General features: G+C 45.2%; 1 protein-coding gene across 3 annotated transcripts in view; it reads right to left on the minus strand.

Annotated features, from left to right (window-relative positions):
* Positions 1–2641: 2641 nt before the first annotated feature.
* Positions 2642–25522, minus strand: part of JAKMIP2 (janus kinase and microtubule interacting protein 2) — a 241153-nt gene continuing 218272 nt past the window's right edge. For 2 of the 3 annotated variants that reach the window (XM_063928046.1, XM_063928048.1), the window contains 4 exons: positions 16816–17019; positions 15919–15984; positions 10485–10558; positions 2642–5134 (listed from right to left, as the gene is read on the minus strand). In XM_063928046.1, the coding sequence (XP_063784116.1) occupies positions 10508–10558; positions 15919–15984; positions 16816–17019 (321 nt within the window). In that variant the 3' untranslated portion in view covers positions 2642–5134; positions 10485–10507. The remainder of the gene's footprint in view (positions 5135–10484; positions 10559–15918; positions 15985–16815; positions 17020–25522) is intronic. The other variant, XM_063928047.1, reaches the window with a different exon arrangement.

Here is a 25522-nt window from a genome sequence, read left to right on the forward strand (position 1 = left end):
AAGGGAGGTAGATTTAAAGTTTCTTACATGGAAGGTGGTCACTCTGTTAGGCTTGGCTAATTTACGTTAAGAGGACTGCTCCTCTTCGAAAGACAGACGCACTCTTCGTGCTTTATGATCCCAAAAAGATTGGGTGTCCTGCTTCGAAGCAGACTATCTCTCACTGGATCAGATGTACGATCAAGCATGCTTATTCTAAGGCAGGTTTGCCACAACCTAAATCGGTTAAAGCTCACTCTACTCGTAAAGTGGGTTCTTCCTGGGCGGCTGCCTGGGGTGTCTCGGCTGTTCAACTTTGCCGAGCAGCTACTTGGTCAGAGTCAAACACATTTGCTAAGTTCTACAAGTTTGATACTTTGGCCTCTGAAGACCTTCAATTTGGTCATTCAGTTTTGCAGGGAACATCTGCACTTTTCCTCCCCTAGTGGGAGCTTTGGTATGATCCCCATGGTATTTATATGGACCCCAACATCCTCTAGGACGTAAGAGAAAACATGATTTTATATACCTACCGGTAAATCCTTTTCTCGTAGTCCGTAGAGGATGCTGGGCTCCCGCCCAGTGCTCCCGTTTCCTGCATGGTTATTACTTGTTAAGTAATGGCAGCTGTTGCTGCCACCTTTTATTCATGCATGTTGGCATGTTTCGTTTGGTTATATGCTGGTTGCATGGTTATAAATGCAGTGTGAGTTGGCGTAAATCTCGCCACATATATGTAGTATTCTTCTCTTGAAGATGTCCGTCTCCTCGGCACAGTTCCTAAACTGAGGTCTGGAGGAGGGGCATAGAGGGAGGAGCCAGCCCACACTATTAAGATTTTATAGTGCCAAAGGCTCCACAGGACCCGTCTATACCCCATAGTATTTATATAGACCCCAACATCCTCTACGGACTACGAGAAAAGGATTTACCGGTAGGTATATAAAATCCTGTTTTAAACCAATAACATCTCCCGCTGTCTAATTCCTTACTGCAAGAGTTAGGGGGACATATACTAAGCAGTGATAAAAGTGGAGAAATGAGCCAGTGGAGAAGTTGCCCATGGCAACCAATCAGCTGATCTGTATATTTTGAAAGTATGCAAATTATAAATGTTACGTCAATGCTGATGAAGGCAACTTCTCCACTGGCTCACTTCTCCACTTTTATCACTGCTTAGTACATGTCCTCCTTAATCTGGATTCTGTTATAATGCTTCATATTCATTTTAAACCTAGCTCTGCTGCTACAGCTTGTTACCTGTATGCACCATTATCATTACCAACTTATTTTATACAATAGAGCTTTTGTTATTTTTGGTTGTATGTGTGTTGTCCCCACTCATGCCTTGAAGGTTTGTAAAAGATCCAAAAGGTTTACAATGTTTATTTTCTGTTTAGCATAATTGGCTCTGAATCTTGAATCTTTTTGTATGGTACTAGAGTGGGACAGATATTCCATCCTGTCTACACTGCATTATATGGATGCACCTAGGCAACTAGGTTTGAGCTGGAATTATGTTATAAAAGGCATATGCCTTTCTCTCTCTCATCCCTGTCCTCCCACACCCTTATGTGCACACAGGTTTAATGAGTAGGTGTCGGTAGAAAGGGGAAGCTGGTTCCAGGTGCTAACAGGAGGGAACTGTCCAATGTTGGATGTCAACAGTTTGGCACAGATGGTTGAAAGTTTTGCCATTGATGTTGGAGTTCCCAAGGTTCCCCGCTATTAATTGCAGTGAGTGCAACAATTTTAATTGAAGGTGTATGGCGCCACCCCAATGTGCTACTTAGCCTGTGAACCCTTCCCTGATAGGCCTGCAACACAGTTCACATAGCTCTGACCCCAATATGCTGATTAGCTCCAAACCCCATGATTGGCCCACTGCCTGCTGTGCGCCATGGGTGTATCTTAAATAGGTTCAGTTATCATAGGCTCCTGGGCCCAGAAAACCCCATGCTACACCCATACATCATGCTTACCTCTCTCGAGTCTGCTGCCTCAGAAATTACCAGGAAAATGGCACAGCGATAATTTTCCCTAAGCTTCGAGCATGTTCAATTGTAAAATCACCACGAACATGGTGCTGGCGAGAAGGTGGGGTGCACAAAGACTGTACAGGGCCCCTTCCTCTCTTAAACTGCCCCAGAGTCATGATCATCGATGGTGCAAACTACTGATGGTTTCCTGTCAAAGATCTCTTACCATTGATGTAAAACATCAATGTACCATTGATACAGACCATCTATGCTGAACCCTTCGATAGCTGGAGGGAGTAAAGAGGCTGTATGTCCAGGAGTCAAGCAGTCAGTGAGAGCTGTGAGGGGAGGGAGGGGGTATGCAAGACAGACAGCGGGATTATATTATAGGTTGCCCCATCTGCAGCCAACAAAACGGAAATAATAGGTCGGCCAGTTACTTCTGATGAAGGTGGAATTCTGTTTATATGACAGTTACTATTCTATACTGTATAGATACTCATTTATAATGTTTCTGAATCCAGTCATGCCAGTGTTTTCTGCGTACAAGATAAAGTCAGTTGTTTGCTTCACTGCCCTTTTTTATGAGCACATAATGGTTATGCTGACAAAGACAATAATGTACAAAATGGACATCCACAGTCTTAACATAATAAAATATAGAAATGGCTATTGGTCAGAGGTATGGTACAAAAGCAAACTGTACAGTTTAATATTTAGGACAAACCATGTCAGTCATCTTATTCACAGGAAGTACACTTTTATAGGCTACAGTAATCCATCCTACTATATACACCAGTATAGAAGTCTGTACAGTCTTTATTTCACAAACACAGTATGTGGACTTGCCGGCAGTATAAATATTGTGACCAGTTGATTGGTTTGATGAGAATATTTGTCGGAAAACTTCATAATGTAGGGATGATGTAGAAGTCTATTCATTACAAAACCCAAAGACTTGAATGAATGAATTTGAATGCTTACATATCTCAAATTGAAAAATCAGTATTTTACGATTTAAGAGGACCAGTTTCATATAAAGATGATTAATATTACATATCATTATCTTGCAATGGGGACGCTTTGTTCCATTAAGTATTAATAATAAACATTCTTCACTTGCATGTTCATGCTTAGTCTTCAATACCCTTTCCCTCTGTGAAATACTCTGGCATGCCAACGGCATGTGAATTCTTCAGAGAACTTCACTCTCATAAGAAAAGGTGTCAGTGGAACACTGTATGTACAATTGGAGGAGATGAAATTGCTTCCAAATAATGAAAATAATTGAATTTGATAAAAAAAAAATAAAAAAAAAAAATTAGTATTCAGAAATCCGCGTAATGTTCTAAGCCTCATGGAGTGTCCTTAAACTACTCATTTCATGAGTCTTTCTGAACATAGTTACAACATTCAGAACCGGGGAGTATCAAGATAACGGTATTTTTAAACTACTTTTTAATATCTTAAGTGTCAGTAAAATGAAAACAGAGGCCAGTACTAGTGTCTCCCTTTTTGAAACAATATGTTGCAGAAGTCAGGGAGTGTTCTGGGGCTATTAATCCCCTAATTCTGAAAGCTTTTATCTTGAATGTCTGCTTTTACATTTCAAGAGATTCCGGTATTGTGTAATTATTTATCATTAAAAATGTTTTGTCAGCGACTGTTTCTTTATTTTATAAAATAGTTATAGAAAAAAAAACCTGAAAAAATAAATTCCCCAATGGTTGTTACTCTTTAGCATATGAAATATCATAGGTACCATAGATGTTCATGTTAAATGTACGTCTCAACGTTGGTTTGCAGGTTTTATATGTTTGACCTATAGCTTTTCCTATAAGGAAGCAGCACTGAAACTGTGCAAGCTGTCAGATATGTAGCAATGATCGGAGTGGGAAGTCAAGAACGGAATACTTTTTCTGGAAAATTTTTCTATATACAGAATGGAAGTTAATCCTGGGATAGTCAAAGCTCATAAGCACAGCTTATAATGAGTGGCAACCTACAATGAATAACATTTGTATTGCTCTGTATTAGAAGCATTTCTGTATTCTACTGTATGACTATGTACATTGCCGCTTTCCAAAGCACAAGGAACAGGATTCCACACAGTAGCAGATAATGCTACAGATGTATGCACACATTCATTGTGTGTCATCAGCACAATATAGGGAGTATACAGTAGGCTCCGAGGTTTTAGGCGTAAGGCACTACATTTGCCAGTTTTAAGATACTGCTTTCAAAGCTCAACTTTTAAAAAACTGAATATCTGGTTAGTTAATGCTTTCACCTAGTACCATAAGGCAGTATGTGCACAGTGAAACCAATCCCACTACTTACTGTACAATAATGTAGGTGTACGTTCACATCTGCATAGTCTGCTTCAATGCAATTTCATGCATAAACGTCAATAAAGGAATTGGTGTGTTTGTTTTAAAAGTAACGGCCTTATGAATGCTCCATTTATATAATTAAACCTATAGTCTTGAATAGAGAAAAAATCATTTTGAGTGGGTTAAAACTTAATATAAATTTCCCATAGAGTGCTCCTGCTGATATTCCCATGCCTTTGTTCCTTATGCTTAATATGCTGGAGAAATTAGATGAATGCACAGCAAGTCCTAAATGTTAGAAAGTTGAACTCTCCTCCCATCATTCCGTAGTTACATTTCGGTTGTCACTATTCCTGAGTTGAGACGAATAGCATCCCTGTATAAAGCAAACCACACTGTTATCAATGAATATTTTATAGTAAATAACCTGGGCGGTGGTGGGAATATGTCTCCGGCTTTGTCCTTTTGCATGTCTTTTTCACGTCTTTCATTGGATTTATGGTGTTACATTAAAAGTGTTCCCCTGCACAGCAGGGAATAGTTTGTTTCTCAAAAGCTTTGGTTCTATACCCAAGACACATTTCTTCTGTTGACCTGTAGTTCCTCTTGGACTGTACACATTTTCTTTTGGACTAAGCGCTTACAATTCCACTGAGTGCAGCATATATACTGTGACTTTAGACTGGCCACGCCACAACTGTCAAGTAGCAGACCAGGAACAATGGCTTTGAATTGCAAGGTCAGGTATTTTTTACTTTAGCCCAGCTGTAAACAGTGTTGTTCTCTCTGCAAATATGGAAGCATTGGTCTTTTTGCAAGGGCTCATCCGTGTCTCCTAGTTTCCTGAAACGAAGCAACAAAACAGGAAAAATGTTACGCGACACAGATAAATCATGGATAAACGATGCATCTAGCAAACAGAGATGGGCAATGCAAGGATGATCAATGGGAAAGAATAGGGTTGGCAGCACTTGCTACTTGGCCCAGTTTTGAACCCTATATTCTACAGTAACTCAAGTTAGCTGTGAGCGGAATAGACAAGAGATACGATGGGGCAGGCATGAGGGCAGGGCAGAGAAAAGATATGAATAAACTAAGAACATGTGAAGACTGAGAAGATAGATCATGGTACAATCAGAAAAGCAGAAAGCTCAGGTGCAATGTTTAATTTCAGAAAGTCTGTCTCATCTCGTTAATGCACACGCAGTGGAATCCAGGGCTTTCACCACAATGGTTTCCACTGCGGGGGAGAAGGGACTGACCTAGGTGAGGAGGACCGGCCACCAGGAATGGGGTAAGAATGGGAGCAAAGAAGCGGGGGGGAGGGGAAGGTCAGAGTGGATGGGGAGAATGACGGCACAAGTAGCCGCAGCACTGAGATGGGCAAAGCAGTGGAAAGGTGAGGGGCAGTTCTGCCAGGTACTAATATACTGGTATCATGGTGTGGTACATGCCACTCCCACAACTGTTTCTGGGATCTTATCACGTAAAAAAAGGTTAGAAATTCACTTATCCCTTGATTGCGTGTTTTTATGCTATGCAAGATTAATTCATGATTCATATAATGGTCCATTCATTGTCAGTGTGTACTCCCATCCATTCTAATCCCACCCACGTGTTCCACAACTAAAGAAATCTAAAAATTTGGAATCTGTTAAAGATCTGTTTAAGATAAAATGAGCATCTGATTATAGTGTAGTATGAGGTGTACAGTATATCCTTTGGTGCACATTAAGCATGAAAAACAAGGGCCAGTATTTACTAAGAATTCGAGTTTGTCCGTTTTGTGTTTTTTTTTTCTAAGTCCTAATCCGGGAATTCACTAAGCACCAATCTCGGCAGTGTTTGGACTATTCGTAATGGTTTGATTTGCAAAGTTCAGAAATACGAATGAATAGACCATCGGTCAAACACGGCTGATATTTCATATAATACGGGCATTCACTATTCATTCGTATTTGAGTGTTAGTCTCTGAGTGCTCAAGTGCGGGTCTGTTTTTTTTTCGAATCGTTAAAAAAAGCAGCAAAAAAATAGACCTGCTTTTTCCAGTCGAGTTTGGATAACCATGCTTGGATCAGTGAGATCTGTGCATGGTTATCTATGGGAAAGGGTCTGTTTAGTGTAAAAACTGAGAAAAAAATTGCGTGGGGTCCCCCCTCCTAAGCATAACCAGCCTCGGGCTCTTTGAGCCGGTCCTGGTTGAAAAAATATGGGGATAAAAATAACAGGGGTTCCCCCATATTTAATCAACCAGCACCGGGCTCTGCGCCTGGTCCTGGTTCCAAAAATACGGGGGACAAAAAGCGTAGGGGTCCCCCGTATTTTTGAAACCAGCACCGGGCTCCACTAGCCAGGTACATAATGCCACAGCCGGGCGACACTTTTATACTGGTCCCTTCGGCCCTGGCATTACATACCCAACTAGTCACCCCTGTCCAGGGTACCCTGGAGGAGTGGGAACCCCTTAAATCAAGGGGTCCCCCCCTCCAGCCACCCAGGGGCCAGGGGTGAAGCCCGAGGCTGTCCCCCCCATCCAAGGGCGGCGGATGGGGGGCTGATAGCCTTGTGAAAAAATGTGAATATTGTTTTTAGTAGCAGTACTACAAGTCCCAGCAAGCCTCCCCCGGAAGCTGGTACTTGGAGAACCACAAGTACCAGCATGCGGTGGAAAACCAGGCCCGCTGGTACCTGTAGTACTACTACTAAAAAAATACCCCAAAAAAAACAGGACACACACACCGTGAAAGTATAAGTTTAAGTTTATTACATACATGCACACCTCCATACATACATACTTACCTATGTTCACACGAGGCTCGGTCCTCTTCTCCATGTAGAATCCTTGGGGTACCTGTGTTAAAAATTATACTCACATAATCCAGGGTAGAATCCGACCTTTGAATAATCCACGTACTTGGCACAAAAAAAAAAACGGAAACCCGACCACGCACTGAAAGGGGTCCCATGTTTACACAGAGGTTGACCGAAAGTAACCTCACCGCTGACCGCAAAGTTCCCACCATTGGCTACAATGGAGCGCATAGGCGCTACATTGTATCTGTGCCGTGTGCTGCCTGACAGACACTACAGGAGCACACAGCCAATCAGGAGAGTGCCACGACGTGGCGCTCCCTGATTGGCTGAAGGGACCTTCTTTGACAGGAGTCAGGGGGGGTCCTGGCAGTCGGGGAAAGGGGTCCCATATGTAAACATGGGACCCCTTTCAGTGTGTGGTCGGGTTTCCGTTTTTTTTTTTTTTTGCCAAGTACGTGGATTATTCAAAGGTCGGAATCTACCCTGGATTATGTGAGTATAATTTTTAACACAGGTACCCCAAGGATTCTACGTGGAGAAGAGGGCCGAGCCTCGTGTGAAAGTAGGTAAGTATGTATGTATGGAGGTGTGCATGTATGTAATAAACTTATACTTTCACGGTGTGTGTGTACTTTTTTTTTGGGGTATTTTTTTAGTAGTAGTACTACAGGTACCAGCGGGCCTGGTTTTCCACCGCATGCTGGTACTTGTAGTTCTCCAAATACCAGCTTGCGGGGGAGGCTTGCTGGGACTTGTAGTACTGCTACTAAAAACAATATTCACATTTTTTCACAAGGCTATCAGCCCCCCATCCGCCGCCCTTGGATGGGGGGGGACAGCCTCGGGCTTCACCCCTGGCCCTTGGGTGGCTGGAGGGGGGGACCCCTTGATTTAAGGGGTTCCCACTCCTCCAGGGTACCCCGGCCAGGGGTGACTAGTTGGGTATGTAATGCCAGGGCCGCAGGGACCAGTATAAAAGTGTCCCCCGGCTGTGGCATTATGTACCTGGCTAGTGGAGCCCGCTGCTGGTTTCAAAAATACGGGGGACCCCTACGCTTTTTGTCCCCCGTATTTTTGGAACCAGGACCAGGCGCAGAGCCCGGTGCTGGTTGAAGAAATATGGGGGAACCCCTGTCATTTTTACCCCCATATTTTTTCTACCAGGACCGGCTCAAAGAGCCCGAGGCTGGTTGTGCTTAGGAGGGGGGACCCCACGCAATTTGTTTCAGATTTTTTAAGACTTTAAACAACTTTTTAAGGTACACAATGAAGCCCTGCACAATGAAGATCTCACAGATCCGGCCGGGATTCCTTGTGTTTTGTCAGGCAGTGTTTTACTCATCACTCCCGTAAAACACTGCCTGATATTACGAATCACATCGACATCGGAAAAAACGATTGTGCAAAACTCGGCAGCTTAGTGAATAACCGTATCAGGATTCAAAAAGTTGCAGTAAAATGCACCCGATACCATTCGAGTTCAAACGCCCTTAAAAACGGCAAAAACACGAATATTAGTAAATACACCCCAAGGAATGCCTCTCTACTAGGGCTCAGTGTGCTTTATCATGGCAGGCACCAACTGGTATAGAGTAAGACTGGACAAATGAAAAGGAAGTATTAGAGCAGTACATATATATATATATATATATATATATATATATATATATATATATATACATATACACACTGCTCAAAAAAATAAAGGGAACACTAAAATAACACATCCTAGATCTGAATGAATGAAATATTCTTATTAAATACTTTTTTCTTTACATAGTTGAATGTGTTGACAACAAAATCACACAAAAATTATCAATGGAAATCAAATTTATTAACCCATGGAGGTCTGGATTTGGAGTCACCCTCAAAATTAAAGTGGAAAAACACACTACAGGCTGATCCAACTTTGATGTAATGTCCTTAAAACAAGTCAAACTGAGGCTCAGTAGTGTGTGTGGTCTCCACGTGCCTGTATGACCTCCCTACAACCCACACAAGTGGCTCAGGTACTGCAGCTCATCCAGGATGGCACATCAATGCGAGCTGTGGCAAGAAGGTTTGCTGTGTCTGTCAGCGTAGTGTCCAGAGCATGGAGGCGCTACCAGGAGATAGGCCAGTACATCAGGAGACGTGGAGGAGGCCGTAGGAGGGCAACAACCCAGCAGCAGGACCGCTACCTCTGCCTTTGTGCAAGGAGGAACAGGAGGAGCACTGCCAGAGCCCTGCAAAATGACCTCCAGCAAGCCACAAATGTGCATGTGTCTACTCAAATGATCAGAAACAGACTCCATGAGGGTGGTATGAGGGCCCAACGTCCACAGGTGGGGGTTGTGCTTACGGCCCAACACCGTGCAGGACGTTTGGCATTTGCCAGAGAACACCAAGATTGGCAAATTCGCCACTGGCGCCCTGTGCTCTTCACAGATGAAAGCAGGTTCTCACTGAGCACATGTGACAGACGTGACAGAGTCTGGAGACGCCAAGGAGAACGTTCTGCTGCCTGCAACATCCTCCAGCATGACCGGTTTGGCAGTGGGTCAGTAATGGTGTGGAGTGGCATTTCTTTGGGGGGCCGCACAGCTCTCCATGTGCTCGCCAGAGGTAGCCTGACTGCCATTACGTATTGAGATGAGATCCTCAGACCCCTTGTGAGACCATATGCTGGTGCGGTTGGCCCTGGGTTCCTCCTAATGCAAGACAATGCTAGACCTCATGTGGCTGGAGTGTGTCAGCAGTTCCTGCAAGATGAAGGCATTGATGCTATGGACTGGCCCGCCCGTTCCCCAGACCTGAATCCAATTGAGCACATCTGGGACATCATGTCTCGCTCCATCCACCAATGCTACGTTGCACCACAGACTGTCCAGGAGTTGACGGATGCTTTAGTCCAGGTCTGGGAGGAGATCTCTCAGGAGACCATCCGCCACCTCATCAGGAGCATGCCCAGGCGTTGTAGGGAGGTCATACAGGCACGCAGAGGCCACACACACTACTGAGCCTCATTTTGACTTGTTTTAAGGACATTACATCAAAGTTGGATCAGCCTGTAGTGTGTTTTTCCACTTTAATTTTGAGTGCGACTCCAAATCCAGACCTCCATGGGTTAATAAATATGACTTCCATTGATAATTTTTGTGGGATTTTGTTGTCAGCACATCCAACTATGTAAAGAACAAAGTATTTAATAAGAATATTTAATTCATTCAGATCTAGGATGTGTTATTTTAGTGTTCCCTTTATTTGTTTGAGCAGTGTATATATATATATATATATATATATATACATATACACACACACACACACACACACACACTACAGTTCTGCTGTAAGAGAAATGCTGAATAAATGAAAGGAAGGAGAGGGAGTAGCTCTTACCTGATCAAGAGGTAACATTAATGTCAAGGCCAAAGAATGAAGGCGAGAGAAAAGAACAAGAATAGAAAGAGAAACTGCAGAGGGAAAAGGAAGTATTTAGTCACATGGAAATGTACTGCATGCCGATAACTGTAACAGAACAGACATTTACTCTCCCAGGCAGATTAATGGAACATGTTGCTCACTAAGGGCCTGATTCAGAGACACACACAATGCCAGTGTTCACACAGTTCAGCAATTTATTTTTGGTACTGTGGTTTGTTATTTTTCCAAGATCACTAGATGCCTACATGAAAGGAAGAGGACCTGATCCAAGGGGTGTATGAGAATTACATGGGAAAACCAGGGCTGTGTGGGGGAGAGTTTTTTTTTATAAAGTACTAAAATATTCAGTGTCCATGTCTTGTCTATATTTTAATTTCTGCAGCAGGTTACATTGGTTTCGACAGGGAAACATCGGGGTGTAGAGTAGATCTTGATCCAGAGGCACCAACAGGCTAAAGCTTTAGGCTGTCCCAGGATGGATTGGGGCCTCCTCTATAACCCCGCCTCCAGGCACTGTGAGCTCAATTTCAGTTGGTGTCTGCAGCAGCAGGTCACTTAACGGGGGCTGCACTGGGCAGCCCTGAAAAGCTTTTTCTCACAGAAAATTTCTTTAAAATGGGGCTGTCAGCACTGTATGTCATGGTGACACTTTAGGTCTGCAGCTCCATCACCTCCCAAGCGACGTTGCATACTCCCGCAGCTCAGTTTCCGGGTACTTGCAGCGGAGACGCTCTGGCTTTAGGCACACGGTCGCAGTCGGTCTCCTGGTTCGCGTGGCTGCTATGGAGAGGAGGTAAGAGGGTCCCCCAGGCAGGACCTACATTATATCGCGTTCCGTCCGCGACCTAGGGAGACTGGACGTGGCGCTGGCGTGGCCATTGTCACCGAGTACCGGTCAGGTGTACTAACACCCCATTTAATAAGGTTCACAGTACCCAGGGTGGAAGTCCAGCATAGGGGAGGTGACGCTTAACCTGTCGCCCCTCCCCCGGCCCAGGGCACCATCTACTGCAGATTTCCCGCCCTGGACCTGCCTCACACTCTCCCTCACTGCCTGACTGAGACGCAGGGCGCCATCTTATAAGCACAGTTGCGGCTAGTCTCTGGGACTGCAGGGCAAGGTCTCCCTTGTAAAGCCGCCTGTATACAGCGCTGTGACTTTACAAACACTTGAGTATTCTACATGTCTTTAGACAGACAACGTTAGTTAAGAAAAAGTGTACCTATTACAGCATATATTGTACGAGTATTCTGATATATACCTCCGGTCTAGGACCGTGCTGTGTTATATATATCTGTACATATACTAGTCCAGTGCAGTTTTATTGTCATAATAATTATCTGCATTGCCTGTAACTGTGTGTGCCTGTATCTGCTGTGTGGTTTTACTTTCAGTGTTTCCCAGATATATCTATCACTATATTCTGTACTAAGGCTAAAGGTACCACTTTTCGTTCCTTTTGGCCTCAAGGGAAAGCAAAAGGCCAGGCATACCTGAGACAATCTCGTGCTCCCAAAACCACTAAGCCCAAGGCAAAGCAGTCCTGGTTGGGAGGCCGACTCCTGCAGTTCACCCAGGCCTGGTTAATGACCACTTCAGATGCATGGGTGTGAGAAGTTGTCTCTCATGGGTACGCAGTCTCCTTCAAGAGTTGTCCCCTTCACCAGTTTTGTACAACAGTTATCCATTCAGATCCATTAAACGCGCAAGCTCTGCAAAAGGTTGTGAGTTCTCTCCTGAATACAGGAGTGGTAGTGCCGGTTCCTCTGGCCCAGAGTGGCAGAGGTTACTACTCGATCCTGTTTCTAGTTCCGAAACCCAATGGGTCTTTCCGATCTATACTCAACCTCAAATCACTGGACAAGTTTGTGAGAGTGTCCAAGTTCCGTATGGAAACACTGCGCTCAATTGTACTGGCTATGGAACCTGGAGACTATATGATATCCCTGGATATTCAGGATGCGTACCTGCATATACCTATTGCCAAGTCACATCAGCAGTATCTGCGGTTTGCTATTGACAACCTACACTATCAGTTCCAGGCTCTGCCATTTGGACTGGCTACGGCTCCTCGGATCTTCACCAAGGTCATGACCGTAATGACGACACATCTCCATCGCCAGGTAGTCAGGATCCTGCCGTATCTGGACGACTTGCTGATCCTGGAAAACTCCCATGATGTCCTCCTCAGTCATCTGCAACTGACGGTAAGCTACCTACAAGCCCACAGGTGGCTCATCAATTGGAAGAAATCCTCACTGGTCCCAGCTCAGAGCATGGTGCACCTGGAGGCACTCCTGGACACACACAGAGACTTCAAGACAGAATAAGATGCTTCCTTTGTCGACCCAGAGTGTCAATACACTCGACGATGCAAGTACTTGGCCTGATGGTGTCGGCATTCAACATGGTAGAGTACGCTCAATTTCATTCTCGCCCTCTGCAGAGGTTAATCCTTTCCAAGTTGGATGGCCTACCTCATCGGATCAGATCTCACATGATCACTTTGACTCCTAAAGTTCGTCTGTCGCTGACCTGGTGGCTACAGGGCCAGCAATTGAGCAGGGGCCATCCCTTCTGGATCCCTGACTGGGTCCTGCTGACAACGGATGCCAGTCTGAGGGGATGGGGTGTGGTGTTGGATCAACACTCTTTTCAGGGTTGCTGGACCAAGGAGGAGTCACTCCTCCCAATAAACATTCTGGAGTTGCGGGCAGTGTTCAATGCATTGACATGCACGCCAGAGAGTGGAGTCTTCATCTAGAAGTCTTTCAACTCCTAGTGGACAAGTGGGTCCTACTAGACGCAGACCTGATGATCTCGACACAATCACAGGGTTCCGGTCTTTGGATCGAGGACCAGGGATCCTCAAGCAGCGTTCATGGATGTACTGGCAATTCCATGGAACTTTTAACTGCCCTATGTGTTCCCTCCAGTGTCACTCCTGCCCAGGGTCTTGTGGAAGTTCAAACAAGAAGGAGGATTTCTACTTCTAGTTGCTCCAGCGTGGCCCAGATGGCATTGGTTCTCAGACCTGCAGGGTCTATCGACAGAGCATCATCTTCTACTTCCTCAGCACCCAGACCTCCTCATACAGTGCCCTTGTCTTTATCTGGGCCTGGCCAGGCTGGCTTTGATGGCGTGGCTCTTGAAGCATCACTCCTGAGAGCCAAAAGATTCTCTGAGGCGGTCATCCAAACTATGTTAAAAGCCCGCAAACTGGCATCTGCTCGGATTTATTACAGGGTCTGAATTCTTACTTTACATGGTGGGCTGATAAGAATTATGATGCATACAGATTCAGAACTTCCTTCGTCTTGCCTACCTCAAGGTTTACATATCTGCCTTGTCGGTATGATTTCAGAGAAAGATTGCATCTATACCTGACATTCATACATTCACTCAGGGTGTCTTACGGATTCAGCCTCCCTATGAACCTCCTGTGGCTCCATGGGATCTGTCTGTTGTCCTGAATGCCCTGCAAGAGTCTCCATTTGAACCCTTGAGACGGTGGACCTTAAATGGCTCACGGCCAAGGTCCTGTTCTTGCTGGCTATTGTCTCTGCTAGAAGGGTCTCGGACTTAGGTGCATTGTCCGGTCGTCCACCTTTTCTAATATTTCATCGTGTCCGGGCAGTTCTAAGGTGGTATCATCTTTTCACCTTAACCAAGAGATTGTGGTTGCAGCCTTTATCTCTTCTTATTTGTCCTCCAAAGGGTGGTCTTTGGATGTGGTATGGGCTCTCCGTATATATATGTGGAGAGGACTGACTCTATGAGGAGGTCAGACTCCCTTTTTGTCTTGTTTGGTTTTCAGAAACGTGGCTGGCCTGCAAATAAACAAACCTTGGCCAGGTGGATTAGAATGGTGATTGCACAAACTTATGTGCAGGCTGGTCTCCCTGTTCCTGCTGCTATTAATGCCCATTCTACTCGGTCTGTTGGACCTTCTTGGGTGGCCCGCCGTGGCGCGTCCGCAGAACAATTGTGCAAGGCGGCTACATGGTCCTCTGTGAACACGTTTATGAGGTTCTATGCCTTTGATACTTCCGCCTCCCAGGATGTTTCCTTTGGACGCCAGGTTCTCATACCTGCTAAGTAACATCCCCTCTCTTGAGGAACTGCTTTAGGACATCCCCAATGTTTCCCTGTGGAAACCAATTTAACCTGCTGCAGAAAAGGAGAGTTATGGTAGACTTACAATTGTTAACTTTCTTTCTGCAAGGTACATTGGGTTCCGCAGGGTGCCCACCCTGACGCACCTAGCTTATATGGGTTTGTATGGCATTAGCTGCTGGTCCCTTCTCCTGTCGTGAGAATGTGGTTCTGTGTGACTAACATCTACCTTCTCTCTTACCTGTTCCTGCATTGGACTGGTTAATAAAACTGAATTCACAGTGCCTGGAGGCGGGGTTATAGAGGAGGCTCCAATGCATCCTGGGACAGCCTAAAGCTTTAGCCTGTTGGTGCCTCTGGATCAAGATCCACTCTACACCCCCCAATGTTTCCCTGTGGAACCCAGTGTACCTCACAGAAAGAGAGTTAACAATGGTAAGTCTACCATAACTCTCCTTATTTTTTTTTTACAGACAAACTACAGGTGACAGCAGACCCTTAATGTCCAGGCATGCTGGTACTTGTTCCATGCCAAGTGCCATCATGACAGAGCAGTCTTGCTGGGACTTGTAGGACACCTGTAAAGAAAAATATTATTAAGGCTTTATTAACCGAAATCCCCCGCCCCCACCACCACCTGGGTGCAGGAAATAGCCCTTTGCTGGTTGTTCCTCGGGAAAGGGGAACTCGTTTTATTTTTGGGGTCTCGACTTTCTGAGGAATTTTAGCCCTTAGCTGACCAGTTTGGGGCTGGTTACCATTATGGCAGCCCAGGACTTATTGTGGATTTGAAGAGACCCCGCGCATTTTTTTTTGTAATGTACCTATTTCAATTCTCCTAACCTGTTGCCAGGTTTTTGCAGTGACTGAGCAGTCGGCCGTCTCCTATCAGCGTCTATGTCATTTTCTTATGACGGTCAACCTTATTATTTGTCTTTATTTTAAATGCTATTTTCACTGCCAATATTTTAACCCTATCTATTCTTATTTACATTATGTCCATGTCTTCATTATGTCCCCATGTAGACATTTTGGTTGTCTAAATATTGGACCTGTTGACATTATAGTGTATATATTTAGAATGTCTAACTAAACTACCCAGTATAAACTAATGATCGTTTATACAGCATATGAATGTATGTTCACATCCCTGAAATGCAACAACAAACAGTTCATCATACTGTAAGTACTTTAGTCCTAACCACTTTTCTTTAAGAAGAAAAAAAATACATATGTGGGGATAAAATAAATTAATAAAGTCTACCAACCAACCTTTTCCTCTAAGTCTTTAATCTGTCTCTTCTGAATATCTGTTTTATCCTCCAGATCTCGTATCCTCTGAAATTATTTACAAAAACAATGTTGAAATCAGGGCTGTAAATACTGTACATGTCTTTTAGAACCAATCACTAGTCATTACAAAACATCAGTCAAGTTTCAAGAGCAGGTGCAGTGGCATAGCAAGTAAAACATGTTAGAATGAGGGAAACAAGTAGCAGAGATGTAAATGGTGCGCTACCAGGAGGGACATTTTCCATAACTCAGAGAAGAAGTTTTATGGAATTTAATACAAGGCATCCATGTGGCAGAGAATGTAGATCCGGAAATGTCAATGATACATGTTCTGTGTTCCATTTTGTAGACCAGTGACCCTCAGCTCCATTCCTTATGCACACTCAACAGGTCATGTTTCTGAATGACCTCGGCGCCACTTAGCAAAGGGACTTCACCAGATATTAGTAAGAGTGGGTTATATCAGAAAATACCTTGGGGCGGTTAACTCCCTCCTCTGATGCTGGATGAATCATCAAGAACAATGCAAATAAGAGACTTGGGGGGTAATTCAGAGTTGATCGCAGTAGCAAATTTGTTAGCAGTTGGGCAAAACCATGTGCACTGCAGGTATGGCAGATATAACATTTGCAGAGAGAGTTTGATTTGGGTGGGTTATTTTGTTTCTGTGCAGGGTAAATACTGTCCGTTTCATTTTTACACTTAGATTTCAGTTTGAACACACCCCACCCAAATCTAACTCTCTGTGCACGTTATATCTGCCCCCCCTGCAGTGCACATGGTTTTGCCCAACTGCTAACAAATTTGCTGCTGCTATCAACTCTGAATTAGGCCCTTGGACACAACTGGATCTTTCATTGCTTAATCCTGATTTACCTGGTGAGCTTGTTGGAGAAGCTCCATCCTCTCCTGCAGGATCTGACAGTCAAACTCTCTGCTTTTTCTCAACATTTGCCGCCTCAGCTTTTCCACGGCCATCCTGAGCTCATCCTGCTGCTTGTCATTAAGGAGCTCCCCAAACTTGATGGCTGTTTCTTGTTGCAGGGCATTGTACAGAGTGGCCTCCAGTTCTTGGATTCGCTGTTCAATCAGATAAACAGAATATCAGGTTAGCACTTAGCAGTGTTTTCTGGTTACAAACTATGGGGTCTATTCATGAAGCAGTGAAAAGTGTGGAGAAGTGAGCCAGTGGAAAAGTTGCCAATGGCAACCAATCAGCTGCTCTGTATAATTTTATAGTATGCAAATGATAAATGTTACTTCAATGCTGATAGGTTGCCATGGGCAACTTCTTAACTAGCTCACTTCTACACACTTCACTGCTTCATGAATAGATCCCTTTATCTGTGTACAGTATGTTTTGCCTTTTACTGCTGTGTCCAATACACTACTGAAATTTTCAAGGTATTTGGCCCAAACAGTTCCAAGGTACTTTGTCCAGAAGTTCCATATCCTTAACTGGTGTTCTGTTTAGGGCTACACATTGCGAAATATGAGTACAGATGTGTCATCATACATCTAGCATCAATATGCCATACAGCACACGATGCCTTTCAATTTTACATCTTATTCACATCACAGAATCTGGAAAACACCACTGCGAGTGTACTAGAGACGCTGGACTGTGACTTTAAACACACATGAGTTAGTTTTAAACATGTACAAAGTCACAGATGAAGCATAACTGAACTTGGCATGAGAAAAAGACGCAGGCACTGTCTCATAGCATTTCATATATAGATTCAGACGCAGTTTCAGACTCAGTTTCACACAGATGTACAAATGTCACAGACAGCGGTGCAAGTGGGCGGGTACGGGTGATTACGGCGTACCCTTAAGAATTTTGCCGTGGGCACTGGGGGGACATGCGTATCTGGCACTGGGGGCATCTCTGTATCTGGCTCTGGGGGCATATCTGGCACTTTGGGGGCATTTCTGTTTGTGGCACTGGGGGGCAATGTATATCTGACACTGTGGGGCAATGTGTATCTTGCACTGTGAGGCAATGTATATCTGGCACTCTGGGGGCATTTGTGAATCTGGCACTGTGGGGCAATGTGTATATGGCACTGTGAGGCAATGTATATCTGGCACTCTGGGGGCATTTGTGTATCTGGCACTGTGGGGCAATGTGTATCTGGCACTGTGGGGCAATGTGTATATGGCACTGCTAGGCAATGTATATCTGGCACTGCTAGGCAATGTATATCTGGCACTCTGGGGGTATTTGTGTATCTGGCACTGCGGGGGCAATGTGTATCTGGCACTGTGGGGCAATGTGTATCTGGCACTGTGGGGCAATGTATATCTGGCACTGTGGGGCAACGTGTATCTGGCACTATTGGGGTCATACGTGTATCTGGCACTATTGGGGTCATACGTGTATCTGCCCCTCCCCCATATGTGTATCACGCCGCCATTTTCATTGGCCACACCCCATGTTTGCATTTGGCCACACCCATTTTTTGGGCGCGCGCGCCGCACACAGTGCCTATAAGACATTTTTTCTACTTGCACCACTGGTCACAGATCAAATTCATCAGTGTAATCTAGTTACATAGTTTTGTCACTTCCAGATGTTTTATTTATATGAATAAGACACATTTTGAGCAAAAAAGATGCTTGGCACCAGTGGCGTATCTATAATGGGTGCACTCATTTTTGAATACTTACCCCCTTCGAGTCCTGCGTCGGTGGCATCAGCGCTGCACAGATCACAGGATAAATGGTGCAGTGGCCATTTTCCCAGAGTTTTGCGCATGTGCAGTAGGAAAATGCTAGGAAAATGTCCACCGTACTATTTTCCCGGAGACCTGCACATTGGACTCTGATACAGTGCTAGGGTGACCCGAGTGCTCAGAGATCCGCTGCGCTGCCAGCTAAAGAGAAGGCTACCCAGATGGAGACTGCATACAGGCCTTCTTCTCTCTTCAGACACAGCCGAGTTGCACAATACCTGACACGTAGATACAGTAAGGGCTGTTTAGCACGACTGAAGCCACAGTGTATGAAGATGCATCTATATGTGCTGTAGTACAATATGTGCATGTGCAAATATTTAGTATGTTTATTGTAAACCTGAAGATGATCGAAGAGAAAGTCTGTATGACTCAGTAAATCTAACAGGGATACCCAACTAATACAATCAAAGGTGAATATTCCCACTGACGCCAGGGGTGTAGCCAGAGGTTTTTGGGCCTCATAGCAAGTGAACTGTGCCCCCTAAGCCTCTGGATCCTATAGTAATGGCACCCCATGCACCCACTATAGCCACACCCATGCCTGGTGCTTTGCCAAACACTTCTCCCCTAGGATGATGGCTTACCAAGCTTAAAATAAATGTGGGGCATTAAAAGGTTGTGAATAGAGCTGATAGGACAAATCACTGTGTATATGCTCTACTGGGTTTGTTCATGACTCTAATCAATTATTTATTAAACCCTTTAGACCACTGTTGATTCGTTCATGATTACTTATCCCTTATTCCATTGATCGTGATGTCCCTTATTAATTTGTAAGCAACTACTTAATTATAGACCAGAGGTGGACTAGATGTGGCCCGGAGGCTGCATACGGCCCACCAGGCAATTGGGTCCGACCCATTGACTCTCATCTCTCATTAATTTGTATGCTGCCTGCTGAGTGAATAAAAAGGAGAGTTATGGTAGACTTACCATTGTTAACTCTCTTTCTGCAAAGTACATTGGGTTCCACAGGGAAACATCGGGGTGTAGAGTGGATATGGATCCAGAGGCACCAACAGGTAAATCTTTAGCTGTCTCGGGATGCATAGGGGCCTCCTCTATATAACCCCGCCTCCAGGCACTGTGAGCTCAGATTTGTTAACCAGTACAATGCAGGAGCAGGTAAGAGAGAAGGTAGATGTTAGTCACATAAGAACACAATCTCACGACAGAAGAAGGTACCTGTGGCTAATGCCATACAAACCCGAAGAAGCTAGGTGCGTCAGGGTGGGCGCCCTGCTGAACCCAATGTACTTCGCAGAAACACAGTTAACAATGGTAAGTCTACCATAACTCTCCTTTTCTGCAGCAAAGTACACTGGTTTCCACAGGGAAACATCGAGGATGTCCTAAAGCAGTTCCTCAGGGGAGGGGACGCGCCTTAGCGGATGTGAGAATCCTGCGTCCAAAGGAAGCATCCTGGGAGGCGAAAGTATCAAAGGCATAGAACCTAAGAAACATATTCACTGAGGACCACCTAGCAGCCTTGCACAATTGTTCAGCAGGCGCGCCACGGCGGGACACCCAAGAAGGTCCAACAGACCGGGTAGAATGGGCCGTAATTACAGCAGGTGCTGGGAGACCAGCCTGCGCGTAACCATGTGCAATCACCTTTCTAATCCATCTGGCCAAAGTTTGCTTATTCGCAGGCCAGCCATGCTTGTGGAAACCAAACAAGACAAATAGAGCATCAGACCGTATAATAGAAGCGGTCCTGTCTACATAGACACGGAGAACCCTAACCACATCTAAAGACCGTTCTTCAGTTGCCAAGTCCGAAGAGATAAAGGTCGGGACCACAATCTCTTGGTTAAGGTGAAAATATGACACCACCTTAGGGAAGTAACTGGGCCGGGTTCGGAGAATTGCCCTGTCATGGTGAAATATCAGAAAGGGGGGACGAGAGGACAAAGCACCTAAGTCCGAGACTCTTCTTGCAGAGGCAATAGCCAGCAAGAACAGGACCTTGGTCATGAGCCATTTGAGGTCCACCGATTCAAGAAGTTCAAAGGGAGACTCTTAAATGGCTTTCAATACAATAGACAGGTCCCATGGAGCCAGTGGGGCGACATAGGGAGGCTGAATACGTAAAACACCCTGAATGAATGTATGAACATAAGGTATAGAGGCAATCTTGCGCTGAAACCACACTGGCAAGGCAGATATGTGAACCTTGAGGGAGGCAAGACGAAGGACTAAGTCCAAGCCTTTTTGTAGAAAAGCCAAAATTCTGGAAGTTCTATATCTATAGGCATCATAATTCTTATCAGCACACCATGTGAAGAATGCCAAACTCTCTAATACTGTACATATGGCAGAGGCCGGTTTGTGGGCCTTCAGCATAGTCTGAATAACCACCTCAGAAAACCCTTTAGCCTTTAGGAGTGATGCTTCAGGAGCCACACCATCAAAGCCAGTCTGGCCATCTCCGGATAGAGACAAGGGCCCTATTGTAGGAGGTCTTGTCGTTGAGGAACTAGAAGGGGATGCTCCATCAATAGACCCTGCAGGTCTGAGAACCACTGCCATCTGGGCCATGCTGGAGCGATTAGAATCAACATTCCTCCTTCTTGCTTGAACTTCCGCAGTACCCTGGGCAGAAGTGACACCGGAGGGAATATGTAAGGCAGCTGAAAGTTCCACGGAACTGCCATTGCATTCACAACCACTGCCTGAGAATCCCTGGTTCGCGATCCGAAGACTGGAACCTTGTGATTGTGCCGAGACGCCATGAGATCTACATCTGGTAGACCCCATCTGCCCACCAGGAGTTGGAAGACCTCAGGATGAAGGCTCCACTATCCGGAGTGAATGTCCTGGCGACTGAGGAAGTCCGCTTCCCAGTGCAGGATGCCAGGAATGAACACTGCCGATATGGCTGGCAGGTGGCGTTCCACCCAACAAAGGATTTTGGACACTTCCAACACTGCTATGCGGCTTCGAGTACCGCCTTGATGGATTATGTATGCCACCGTGGTGGCATTGTCTGATTGTGCCATACCATACTGTTCCATACCAGTACTGTTCCACACCAGTAATGTTCCATACCATACTGTTCCATACCAGAGGCAGAGCGAGAGACAGTGCACTGAACACTGCTCTCAGCTCCAGGAAATTGATCGGAAGGAGTGATTATTCCTTGGTCCAATGACCTTGAAACGAGTGTTGCTCCAACACCGCTCCCCAACCCCGAAGGCTGGCGTCCGTTGTCAGTAGGACCCAGTTGGGGATCCAGAAGGGAAGGACCCTGCTCAATTGCTGGTCCTGGAGCCACCAGGACAGCGACAGACGAACCTCTGGAGTCAAAAAGACCATTTGGTATTTGATCTGAGGCGATCCCCTTTGGAAAGGATGAACCGATGGAGACGACGAGAATGAAATTGAGCGTACTCAACCTTGTCGAAGGACGACACCATTAGGCCAAGGACTTGCATTGCAGAGAGTACCGACACTCTGGGGCGATGATTTAAGTGTCTTATTCTGTCCTGGAGTTACAGGACCTTGTCTGGAGCCAAGAACAGTCTGACTGTGCGTGTCCAACAGAGCCCCCAGGTGCACCATGCTCTGAGCAGGGATCACGGAGGACTTTTTTCAATTTATCAGCCATCCGTGAGCTTGCAGGAAGGTCACCGTCAGGTGGATGACTGAGGAGGAGTTTGTGTGACCTTGCTAGAATCAGGAGATCGTCCAGATAAGGGAGGATTTTGATTCCCTGTCGACGGAGGTGAGCCGTCATAACGGCCATGACCTTGGTGAAGATCTGAGGGGCAGTAGCCAATGCAAAAGGCAGAGCCTGGAATTGGTAATGATGGTCACCAATAGCAAACCTCAGGAACTGTTGATGCGAGATGGCATTAGGAATATGCAGATATGCATCCTGTATGTCCTGGGGAAACCATATAGTCTCCGGGTTCCATAGCCAGTACTATTGAGCGCAGTGTTTCCATACGAAACTAGGATACTCTCACAAACTTTTTCAAAGATTTGAGGTTGAGTATAGGCTGGTGTAGTGTCTGTATACGTGCTCATTGACACAAACAGACATTAAGACCAGGAGCTGAGATCAACATGATGCTTTCAACTTTACAAGACTGCAAACGCACATAAAGCAACAGACTTTTGCAGCAAGCTTCACAATAGCACTGAACAACAGACAGTGGTGAAACATGCAACTGCAAGTATAAAACAGAAATGCACAGCAATGTGAATCTGACATAGCCAGATTCCAATATATAACAGTTCCCTCCCCATGTACGTAATGCCTCTTAATCCATCTTACAAGTCCAGTCTTTGTGGCGCATGTCTTACACGAGAAAGATAGCGGCGGTCCTCATGAATGACCTGTGAACTTGGAGCAGGAGCACTTAAGATGTCTGTGGACTTTACTATGTTAGTGTTCACTTCATCATTATCATTGGGCTGGAACAATTAGGCAACTCTGGACTCTGGATTGTTCAGATGATCTATCTGAACAATCCACTGTGTGTACTGGTGCTGGTATTGACACCGGAGCTTCTGTAGAAGGTTTTTTTCCATCAAGTGTAGGTGATTCATTATGGTCACGTAGTTGATCCAGGTGTCTGTGCCACAGTACTCCCTGCTCAATTTCCACTATATATGACAGTGAGCCTTTGCATTGTTTAACTGTTGCAATTACCCACTTCTGTTCCCCACGATAGTTACGGGCCTACACAGTCTAGCCTACAGAAAAAACTCCCATTTTGGTACCACCTGAACTTAGAGACTGCTTCAGTTGCCGATCACGAATACGTCCACGAATATCCGGCTTAATCAAATCCAGTCAAGACCTGAAGTTCCTGCCCAGGAACAGCATAGCTGGGGTTTGATTTGTTGTGGCATGAACTGAATTCCTGTAGGCAAACAAGAAATTGGAGAGCTTATGTTGTAAAGTGCCACTGTCTGTGCGCATGGCATGGCAAGCTTGTTTTAAAGTTTGTATGAAGCGTTCAGCCAGTCCATTTGTAGCCAGGTGATATGGGGCGGAGGTATTATGACGAATTCAGTTTTTCTTCAGGAAAGTCTGGAACTCTTCAGTGGTAAACTGAGGGCCGTTGTCACTGACCAACTGCTCTGGTACCCCTGTTTTGGCAAAAAGATTCCTCAACAATTCCACCGTGTGCAGCTGTAGTAAAAAGTAACTGTAAAAACTTCATGCCATTTGGAACAGACATCCACCACCACCAGGAACATGGACCCTAGAAATGGTCCCGCAAAGTCCACATGTATCCGCTGCCATGGAGTGGATGGCCACTCCCATGGATGCAATGGTGCTGGAGCAGGCATATTTTGAACAGACTGGCACCCGGAACACTATCTGGCCAGATCCTCCAACTGTTGATCCAAGTCTGGCCACCATACAAAACTTGTGTCAAGTGCCTTCATTTTGACCACGCCCAAATGACCCACATGGAACTCCTCTAAAACTCTTGCATGCAGCTTGACAGGCACGATGATCCGCAACCCCTAGAGGAGGCAGCCAGTATCAACTGTCAACTCATGCCTCCGATGAAAGTAAGGGACAGCTGCCCACCCTTTTTGAGTGGCTGTGAGTACTTGAGCCAGGATAGGGTCCTGAGCAGTCTCACATCTGATCATACTGGCAGTTATGGGAAGACATTGCACTTGTGTCATTGTGAAAACATTCCACAAATCCTCCGTTGTCTGTGGCAATGGGGCAGTCTGTAAAGGCAGTTGGGACAACCCGTCTGCATTGGCATGTTGTGCAGTCTGCTTGAATTCTTTAGTATAGCAATGTTCACCTAAGAACAGGGCCCAGTGCTGCATCCTTGCAGCCGCCATGACAGAAATACCCTTCTGAGGGTTAAAGATGGACAAAAGTGGTTGATGGTCAGTCACGAGTGTGAATTTCTTGCTATATAAGTACTGATTGAATCGTTTCACTTCCCAAACCAGGCTTAAGGCTTCTCTGTCAATCTGTGCATAGTTACGTTCAGCCTTGGATAATGCCCGAGATGCAAAAGCTATTGGACATTCCTGTCCACCTGGCATAGTATGTGACATGACAGCTCCGATGCCGTAAGATGAGGCATCACATGCCACTCTAACAGGAAGCGAGGGGTTGTAGTGGGTTAACACCATGTCTGATGTTAATAAGTCCTTTGCCTTTGAGAAAGCATACTCACATTCTGTAGACCATAGCCATTCCTGACCTTGCTGGAGCAACTGATGTAATGGATGCAGAACTGTGGCTAAGTTAGGCAAGAATCTGTGGTAATAGTTAATGAACCCTAAGAAGCTGGGACACGTCTTTTGGCTGGGAAGCCTTTAGCACAGCTTCCTTTTTTTCTTGACATTTGTGTAGTCCATTTGCATCAATCGTTTGCCCACAGTATGTGACAGAGGCTATGAAAAACTGACACTTGTCTCTTTTGACTCAGAGTCCATATTGTTCAAGCTGCTGCAACACCAGTTTAAGATTTTGGAGGTGTTCTGCATCAGACGGAGCTGTCACAATAATGTCATCCAGATAGCCCTGGGTACCAGGATCTCCTTGTAACATCTGGTGTGTGTTAATGGTGAGGAACTCCTTTGCATTGTCCTCTATCTCCATTTGTAGATACACATCCGCTAGGTCAATCTTGCTAAACTTTTGTCCTCCAGCCAGATTTGCAAAGATATCTTCAATTTTTGGTAATGGGTAGTTATTGCAATACTGGATTTATGGTGACCTTGAAATCCCCGCACAGCTGTGCTGTACCATTTTTTTTTTACAATTAGAACTACTGGAGTTGCCCAAGGGCTCCAATCCTCCTTGGATATGGTTTTATCATTTTCCAGCCGGTCTAACTCCAGCTCCA

The sequence above is a fragment of the Pseudophryne corroboree genome, chromosome 6 (assembly GCF_028390025.1).
Source record: "Pseudophryne corroboree isolate aPseCor3 chromosome 6, aPseCor3.hap2, whole genome shotgun sequence".
NCBI lineage: Eukaryota > Metazoa > Chordata > Amphibia > Anura > Myobatrachidae > Pseudophryne > Pseudophryne corroboree.